The sequence below is a fragment of the Glycine max genome, chromosome 16 (genome assembly GCF_000004515.6).
Source record: "Glycine max cultivar Williams 82 chromosome 16, Glycine_max_v4.0, whole genome shotgun sequence".
In the NCBI taxonomy this organism is placed as follows: Eukaryota; Viridiplantae; Streptophyta; class Magnoliopsida; order Fabales; family Fabaceae; genus Glycine; species Glycine max.
The window spans coordinates 6,732,160-6,741,743 of record NC_038252.2 but is presented as its reverse complement, the minus strand read 5'-3'; the positions used below and the strand labels follow the sequence as shown (position 1 = coordinate 6,741,743).

The 9,584-nt window shown below is 30.1% G+C and overlaps 2 protein-coding genes across 7 annotated transcripts in view; one reads left to right on the top strand and one right to left on the bottom strand.

Annotated features, from left to right (window-relative positions):
* LOC100792260 (E3 ubiquitin-protein ligase RGLG2) overlaps positions 1–2,991 on the top strand; it is a 7,405-nt gene extending 4,414 nt beyond the window's left edge. The window contains exons 8-11 of the mRNA XM_003548509.5: positions 101–228; positions 825–981; positions 2,558–2,614; positions 2,704–2,991. Of these exons, the coding sequence (XP_003548557.1) occupies positions 101–228; positions 825–981; positions 2,558–2,614; positions 2,704–2,784 (423 nt within the window). The 3' untranslated portion in view covers positions 2,785–2,991. The remainder of the gene's footprint in view (positions 1–100; positions 229–824; positions 982–2,557; positions 2,615–2,703) is intronic.
* A 2,991-nt stretch (positions 2,992–5,982) lies between these two features.
* On the bottom strand, positions 5,983–8,559 carry LOC100803900 (uncharacterized). Of its 6 annotated transcripts, none has more exons than XM_041010248.1 (6): positions 8,275–8,559; positions 7,993–8,101; positions 7,395–7,535; positions 7,189–7,315; positions 6,470–6,563; positions 5,983–6,360 (listed from the first exon to the last, which is right to left on the bottom strand). In XM_041010248.1, the coding sequence occupies exons 3-6, from the start codon at positions 7,424–7,426 to the stop codon at positions 6,197–6,199; spliced, it is 417 nt and encodes a 138-aa protein (XP_040866182.1). In that variant the 5' UTR covers positions 7,427–7,535; positions 7,993–8,101; positions 8,275–8,559; the 3' UTR covers positions 5,983–6,196. The 6 variants fall into 6 exon arrangements, with proteins under 6 accessions (XP_040866182.1, XP_040866181.1, XP_040866180.1 ...); XM_041010247.1 differs by having other exon boundaries at positions 7,395–7,530; XM_041010246.1 differs by having other exon boundaries at positions 7,395–7,445.
* Between the last annotated feature and the right edge of the window lie 1,025 nt (positions 8,560–9,584).

Here is a 9,584-nt window from a genome sequence, read left to right as displayed (position 1 = left end):
CACCCCCCCCCCCCCCCAAAAAAAAAAAAAGAACTTTCATTATATTTACTAGTTGAAGTTGATCCGGTGAATCACAGTGGATTTCTCCTTCTTCTTCTAGTTTGTGAATTTCACAGAGATTATGTCAAAGAACATCCCTCCTTCACGAAAAGAGGCATCATTTGCACTTGCTGCATTGATGGAAATTCCTTCTCAGTATAAGGCAGCAATAGAGCTTAATCTACTGGGGTAAATATTTTGTTTCCTTACTGTTCTTATTTGTTTCAAGGTTTATTTAATCTGTCCGCGAATTTTTACCAAATTTTTAAATAATTTTTAAGTACTTAGTATTTTTTAGGTCCATGAAAAATTAGTAAATTTTTTATTTATTTTTTGATAAAAAAAATTTGTATTGAATTCTTAATAAAACAACAATTTTATTTATGATTCTTGATACTTTTTTTAGTTTGGATGAATTAATGAATTTTATATTTGTTCATTGATAATTATTTTTAATTTATCATTAGTCTCTTTGGACCAAAAAGTGTTAAAAGACCAAAAATAAAATGGTTACTTTGTTAGGGACTCCATACAAAAAAAAAATCAGAGAACAAATATAAAATTCAAATATTTATTATAGATCAAAACATATTTTAATCTTTTTTAATTAAGTTCCGATATTAGGGAATCAATTAAAAAAACAAATACAATTTCAGGAACCTAATTAGGAAATAAAAGTTAAGGAACCTAATTAAAAATTATCAAATATTTAACCTTGTTTAAAATTCTGTGTTCATTTTCTGTGGAAAGTTCTGTGATCTTGTATGCTAATTACTCTTGAGCAGTACTCGGCAAGTGAATGCTCTTCAAAGGCATGCCCTCCCACCTCCCACATATAATCCTCATGCAGCAAGGTTTGAGCCAAGTATTCCTCCTCAACATGGCAACAGCCACCTAGTTGCCACAGCTCCTTCTGCCCCAAGTTCCACTTATGACAATCAAGTACGAATTTTTCTAATAGAATATATAATATGTTATTTTCATGAGTATATCTCTTTTTGGGAGCAATATCCTTTAGGAATTTACTTATGAATTGCATGAAATTGTGTGAGTATATTTGTTTCTTATTTCATTTATTAAGATTTTAGAAATTAGATTACTCATGTATCACTTATCCACATTTTTTTTTATTAGAGTTCCTTTTATTGATTAGTTGATAATAAAAGAAAATGGACAAGATTCAAGGCAAGGCTAGGTTAACCAGTATGTTAGCACTTAATATATCATATGCTGATTATGGTAGCAGGCAGTAGGTGTACCATCATTAATAGGTATTGTAAAGTAGCTGCCGAATTTAAAATATTTGGAATGCTACATATTCTAGCTGGTTCTCTTTTTTGTCTATTAAAATGGTAATAAGGATAAGTTACGCCAACACCAACATAAAGGCACCCGAACTATTTCATGTTTTCTTGCTCACCTTATTTTTAAAATCTTTAAAATAAAAGAATTGATTCAACATATAAATGAATTTTTGTATAAAACTTGCTTGGATGATATGTATTTGAGAAATCAATTTATTTGTAAAAATAAATTGTGTACTTTTTCTTGATTTGTAAATTTTACTTTTTGATAGGATTTGTAATTAATTTTATTTCAAATGACCTATATTTTAAATTTTAAATTCACAAGGTTGCAAACATTCTTTCCATGTAATTTTGAAAGCTAGTGTATGTACAGGGCCAAAGTTAAAATAACCCTTTTTCTTCCTTCTTTTATGGAAAATAAATATAAAATTGTTGGCATGGTTGGACCGATGAATCCGGTCTAATGTTCAAAACATTGGTTAAATGAATTGAATCATTTTGAGGAGGATTTTACTTTTTGGTTTATTCCACTGGAGAGATGCAATGCATCCGCTGCATCTGCATGATTAATTGTTGAGTAATCAATACTTCCTTGAATAAAAATACTCATACTCATAAGGAATCGATTGTGAGAACACAACAAAAATGATTATACTCATTTATATTGTAAGAATATGTATCTTCTTCATTAATTTTTTTTTTCTCTATTTATAATGAAGATTGTCACTAATTATAATAAATGAATTCTCTTGTTAGTTGAAACAAGAACAAATGCATCTATTCAAAAAGACTTTATCTAGTAAAATATAATCTTCCACTTTATATTTAAACCATCTAGACCTTAATGATAAAAATTCAATTTTTACTATATATTAAATGCACCTTATCTTTTAACTTGAAACTCTACAAACATGCTTATGATTTGGGTGATCAAACAGAATGTGCTAATCTAGAGTGTCATTTGTTGCATAATTTTGGTGTCTCTTCCGTATGTCATAGGGTAACGTCAGAATCTAAAATGGTGGCTTTCAAGAATCCAAAATGTAGTTTAGTTGCCTAATTTCATTGTTTGGTTCCCCTTATTGTACCATCCATTTTATCTATAATAATTGAATATGAAATGGTTATTGTTCTGGATTATGTTTTCAAGGGTTATTATAAATAAATTTGTAATCTACAACAGTTGACAAATTAAAATTGGCCTTACGCAGCTTTGTCCCATTTGTCTAAGCAATGCGAAAGACATGGCCTTCGGATGTGGGCATCAGGTAAATAGTAATTTCCTTCCCATATTTGTTCAATAAACATCAAATAAAGTAAGTTTATTTGACATATTTTGTTTTCTTTTTTCTGGCAGACATGTTGTGAATGTGGACAAGATCTTCAGTCATGCCCCATGTGCAGGAGCCCCATTAATGCAAGAATTAGGCTTTACTAATAGTATGTGACTTTGGAATTGTTATTATTTTTTTTCTTGTTTTCGTGTTGTGTCGGTCACAATTCTTTGGGGTTTTTTAATTGATTCGTTAAATTCATCAAACATTAGCATTAGATGTGGTTTGGTACAACTTGATCAGATGTATGTTTAGATATGAAACGGGGAATTCTCCATCAATTATTGTAGATATATTCATTTGATGAATTATATTTTATCTTTTTTTTTCCTATAATTGCTTTTCTTATCTGAAAGTTATGAGTTTGACATTGGAACTTGGCATATCAAATTTTGATTATGGATCTAACACGTATGGTGTATTTACACGAGAGATTATGCCTTGGCCTGTTTGTTTGGTAGTTTGGATATAATAGGATAAAATATAAGAAAATTAAAGAACAAGAATAGGATAATTGATCAATACACAACACAACAAGATCATAACCCTATTATGTTATTCTATCTTGTATTTGTTACAAGCAGGTGGTAGTAGTACCGGTCAAGGATAGATTCATAAATCAGGGGGTCTGAATTTTTTTTCTTTTATAATTATTTAATGTATAATTTTTAATAAATAATATTATTTTACACATAAAATTAAAACTAATCTTTATACTAAAAATTAATAACCTTAATTGTTATCATAATAACAACAAACACACGACTAATTTTATATAATTTAGTCTAGTTATCATTTTAACCATTACTACATAACAACAAACAACTAATTTTGCACAAAGTAACCTTAACCATTATCATAATAATAATATACAAAATTAATTTTATATAATTTTATACTAATTAACTTAAAAATACATGTGTGTGTATACACGAAAAGTTTCCAGCGAAGGGGGGCTCAACCCCTACCCGCCCCCCTCTAGACCCGTCCCTCGTAACGATGGTGGTAACAACAATAGTAATAGTAGTTGCAGTAGCGACAAAGTGATAATAATGAATATGACAGTAATGGTGACAATAGTGATGTGGTGGTAGTAACAACGGTGGAAGGGATCTCCTAGCTAAACAGAATCCCAAGTGACTTTTCTAGTCCAAAATTTGTTACACTCAAAAGTGACCCAATAGGCTCGGACTTACATTTTGCTATTCATCCATATTGTTTGTCCCTTCCATTTCTCATGCAATAGGCCTAGACTTACTTCATGTTTCAGCTTCATCATGCAAGTAGACATTGTGCTTTCACATCCCTCTTCTCATTACGTTTTCAATGCATGGGATCACTCATATCCAAAATAATTATCCAATACCAATTCTAACCATGCTTCATACTAATAGAGTAAGAGCATAAGAGAAATACAATAATGGATTTCTCCTCCTCGTCCTTTAATAAGCTTGGTTTGGAGAAGAAAAGATGAAGTATTACAAAGAGACACCTTTGCCACTCTTTATCTCTTCTTGGAAGGGATGAACTCTAACTTAGAACTTTCAACCAACAAGTTAGATAGAAAAAGGAGGATTTGTGAGGAAGAGAGAGAAAGGTGAGGCAAAATGATGAATAGAGGCCTTATTATCAATTTTATACCTTGGGATAAAATGATTTTTTATAACACTTAAAATTAATTGTGTAATATTAAAAAAAAAGAATATTGATATCCTTTTTGTCATCATGAGTGTGCCATTTTCTTGGACAAGAGGTTAGGATCTTTTTCAAAAATAACTAGCTAAATGTAGTTGTGTTCAAGAAGGCACCAAAAGATGTAAGAAGAATCTTTACTTACTAAATTGGTGAAAGTTTGATTTTATGTATGTGAAAGAATAAAACTATGTCTTTTAGTGCTTGTCTTATATTGAAGGATATTTTGGACTTTTCTATTATGTTTTGTCTTGGTATGAACTCAAATTTTGTCTGGGTCTTACCTCTTGTAAAGTGTGCATTTAAGATTGAACAAAATATTATTATTTTATCCAGAAATGTCAAACTTGTAGCAGATATTCTCCTAAATCTAAGTATGATTATTGACATTAATTACACTTAGTTGACACAAAAATCAAAGTTATTCACTTACCAAAGTTAGTGTAGGCTCCAAAGTCCAAAGGGCAAGAAAGTCCTACATTAAAAACCCATAGGACCAAAAAGCCCATAAGACCTTGTGCTAGAGTTGACGCATAGGTCTTAAATTCTAATCATTTGATCTATTTTTTAATACTCTAATCGAGATTGAGTTACAATGACTAAGACTGAATTGAATATACTTTAGTTAAAGTCGACTTAAAGATATTCTAACCAAGACACTTTGACTAAAATAATGTTGAAGATACTTTGACAAATATTGAGTTGAAGATACTCTAGTCAACGTCAAGTTAAATATACTCTAGCTAAAACCTAGTTTGAGATGCCCTAGAAAGGTCAGTCAAAATATGTCCTAATCAAAGTCAAGCCAAAGGTTCTCTGGCTTAGGTCAAGCCAAAGATGCCCGGATTAAGGACAGGGAAAAAATGCCCTGACCGAAAGATAAAATGGTCAACGTTGAACTAAAGATGTCGTGGCCAACTGACAGCTTTAGTTAGTCAAGGCAAAGTATATAATATATTGGTAATCTAAGGGAGCATAATAGCTCCTGAAATAAGGTAATTAACGGTCTAATAACTGCCCAACTGACAGCTTTAGTTAGTCAAGGCTTCTATTCATAATAGAAATAAAAAAGGGGAAAGTACAGAAGAGAAGGGACATTTATAGGGAAGCAAAACTCAGGAAAGCCTGGTCACTCAAACACCAGTATCTATATCAAGTTATCAACCATCTGCCCTATCCAGTTCTGTGAGTGATCACATTGATTCAAAATTGGGAATTGAATTTTCTCAATATATCCCATTCAGTGCGTTCATTTTCTGATCCAGCTCTATCTGAAAGGCACCAATATCCAATGATTGCCATCATTTTCAATGCAATCATATTATACTTTGAATACACCAACTTGGCCAAAATTCATTTTATTCTCTGGATTTCAAACCATGCCTAGAAAATGTCTACCAAACAAAGTTATAACAAAAGCCCATCTGCATTAATGCTGTAAGGCTCTGCAAGGTATTGTATGGATTAGGAGACACTTTCCTGAGGTACCAAGTTCAAATGCCAGTACGAGGGGAAATCTATCGAACAGCTAGAATTTTGGTTAAGCAGCGTAATGTATACATTCCCTACTGAATTCCATGCCTGATTTCACAACATCATTATGTTTCACATAAACAGAAACAACTTTTCATCCCTGGTATAACATTGAATTCACTCCACAAAAATTGGTGGCAAATATATTACGACACTTAACAAAGGTATACAAAAGCATACTCTAAGATGTAATATCTGAAAAGGAAAGATAAAGGACAGAGACTTGATTTATCTGGCTCATTCTCAGGAAATTTGCCAGTCAACTTTTCTGAGATAAGAAATACAGAAAAATCATTTATCAACCTCTTGGTTACCTGGGTAATATAGAAGTAAATTCTGAAGCGGAGAAAAACTACATTCATCCTTAATGATCCCATCTTGCTTCAATGACGTACATCTCACTAGGTTAAGTGACTTAGAATCACCATCAGGTTGCTCTTGTAACTCCTGAACAGCTACAGTTGAGACCAGCATCAAAACTTGTAAAATGCAGACATTAAACATGAAAAATAGGCAAATGTCACATTGACTGCAAGATGTTAATCATGGAAAATTAACCATTACCTTTGCTTAGAATTTCAAGACCTGCATCCTTCTCATGATAAATTACTGGGCTTCTAAAAATTTTAAACAATATGTAGCACGCACCTTTCTCTATCTACACATATCAAAAGAATTACATTAAATAAATGTGCATGCCAACATCAAATATATATTTGTAAACAGGTAAAAGATAAGCCAGTCAGTCCATATACACGAAAACCGTCAAGGATCAAACTAACTCAGCTAGAAGCTTAAGTTATTAGATGAAGGTTAATGCCTAGTTTATATCTTAAGATGCCCTCCTATGTTTTAACAAATTATCAGCAGCAGGGGGCCAGTGGTAGGACCCCCCTGGGGACCTTGACCTCTTTGTGTGTACTCCCAGAAGGCACCCATCATAAGACGTTGTTGACTAATTTATGCTTATTAAGAAAATTGATTAAATTTAGGTGTTAGCATTAAATTTGGCTGTAATTATAATATGTTGTCAAATTTTCCCTTGACATAATTGGGAGCCTATTCATCTTCTTCAATCTCCATAGGAGAGAGGAAGAGACAATTCAGAGTAGCATTCAATTATGGATTAAAATAAATAAGGACATTATAGTAAAAAATAATAATTAATGCACAAGACAATTGAAATGAAGTCTTATAAAAAGGGACAAATTTTTTTGAAAACTATGTCTTATAAATAGGGATGGAGAGAGTATTTTAAAAGCTAAATAAAGGATTTATCTAACCTTAGGAGTTTTCTGCCGAGACAACAAAATGGGGAATGTTATATTTTCTGTCATCAGTAACTGGATTAGGTGCACTTGATCAGAAGAGTGAATTGCTTTCAAACCCATAATATTAATATGAGGGAAACTGCCACCAAGATGTATTTCAATTATCATGAAAAATACATTCCTACAAAGTGAGAAGAGAAAATTTAAATTCTGTATACCTCTTTTGAATTGTCTTCAATTTTTCAAGCATAATGCCACAGTTAAAAATCCTTGCAGAAAGAATTAAAAATATTCCATCAGCTCCAAAAAATAGGTTATTTTTGTCAGATCTAATTAACCAATAATGATGGGTGCCTGCACTTTAAAACACAGAAAAAATTATTTAATAGGCAAAACGTAGAGAGAATGGACTACTTAACTCATTGAATCTAAAACTCAATAACAAATGTGTCTTAGAATTGAACTAGTGAAATTGCAACACAAAATAATGGTGCACACAATTTCAAAACTAAAAGGTATAACGGAGCAAATAATCACTTCTCTAAACTGAAAAACATAAAATTTGAAAATCATAGAAGTCAAAAGAAGAAAGTTCTCAGCAGAACTCCTATATCAATGTCAATGATGGGAAGAAATGAATGAAGTTTAAAAATATAATGAAGTAAAAGAAGTTGCTTATCAAAACAAAAACAAAAAAAGCTATAGAATTAGATCATATAACCAACACTCATAAAATATTGAAGAATATGAAAGGCTCATAAAATTTGAAGAATATGAAAGGACATAGACTAGCACAACAATAATAAATAGTAATACCTTCAAACTCATCCAGAGATCAATTTCAGTCGCATGTTCACGCAATTTATCAGCCTTTGTTGAGATCCCGAATAAGACTGCCAATCAGAAGTCAGGAAACCTAACAAAGCTAGAAAATCCAAAAATATGATGCTTCAAAATTAACATTCATATATGACGACTAATGCTGCATTATATTTGGTCTTGCCATGCTGTCAGTCACAAAAACTTGAGAAGAAACACAAAATCACGACACCAGCAGATACACGGTAGGGAAAAGTTGAACCTTCAAGAGTAAATTACCTCTGAGCAGAAGGCATATGCATTATAGACAAAGCCACTAAGTTCAAAGCTTTGCTAGATTGCTGACAGCAGTTACCTGGAGAGAGAGAGGGGGAGTAATAAATAATCACATTAGAATTGGTTCAGAAAATTCATTTATTGAACATAAGAGCAAATGAAAACAAAGGAGTGGGTTGGGACTTTTGACAGAGTAGAGAGAGAGGAAAAGGCACTTCGAAAAATATAAAATATAAATTTGAGAGAGAAATAGTGGGATTCAAAAGTTAAACTGAAACTCAAAGTGGGAGTCTGGTAGGTTTTTTTTTCTTGTAAATACATCTTCTCCTTTTTCCAGGTCAATTTACGTTAATTTGTAATTTAATTTCTAAATGTATACTATTTGGAATTTTCTTTCTCTTTTTTATTTTTTTAAATTTAAAATATTATAAAATATAAATATTATATTATATAATTTTGGTAATTGATTTTAAAATTACTTATATATTAAATTAAATTTTATAATTTTGTTTTTTAATTTTTTTAAAGAAAATTATATTATTAAATATAATTATTTTTATTTTATTATTTAATTTACTTAACATATTTTTTAGATGAATATTTTTATTTAAAATCTGAATTTTTTAATATAATTATATTACTAAATATAATTAGTTTATTTATGTCATTAGATTTAATTAAAAAATAAGAAGATTTTTAATTTAACAACTTACTTATTTATAGAAGAACATTATGTTAAGACAATTATTTTTGTTATGACCTATGGTAATTTTCACATTTTTCTACTTTCATTGAAAAATCCTTTGTTGTCCACATTCTCTTTGGATAAGGACTTCACTTATCTCGTTCACATTGGTTCGGGTGTCAACAAAACATAATTGCTAATTAAATATCTTTCAAGATATCTTTAAAATATTTTTATTATAAAAAATAACTCCCGTTATTAATATCTTTTAGATATTTTAATCTGTCATAAATAATAAAAATATCAATCATAAAAAATAACTGCTAAATAAATATTTTAAATATATTTTTATTTAAAGATATTTTCAATAAATATTTTTAAAGATATTTTTAATATAGCAGTTACTATTTTTTGAAATTTTATATCTATTGTATAAGATAGATGTATCAATTATTTTTACTCTATTTTTTAATTTATTTTAACACTGTTAACTAATTTTCTTATTTTTTAATTACGAACATAACAAAAAAAATATCAACAGCACATAAATTATAAATTTAACTATAGAAGTACATACAAAGTAACTAAAAAATTGTACTCTAATTTTTTTATTTTTCTTTATCTGTAT

Coding starts and splice junctions, on each gene's coding strand:
- LOC100803900 (XM_041010248.1), bottom strand. CDS start 7,426: ATGCTTGAAAAATTGAAGACAATTCAAAAGAG. Junction 7,316..7,394: donor TTGAAGACAATTCAAAAGAG/GTATACAGAATT, acceptor TCTTGGTGGCAG/TTTCCCTCATATTAATATTA. Junction 6,361..6,469: donor TCTTGAAATTCTAAGCAAAG/GTAATGGTTAAT, acceptor TCTCAACTGTAG/CTGTTCAGGAGTTACAAGAG.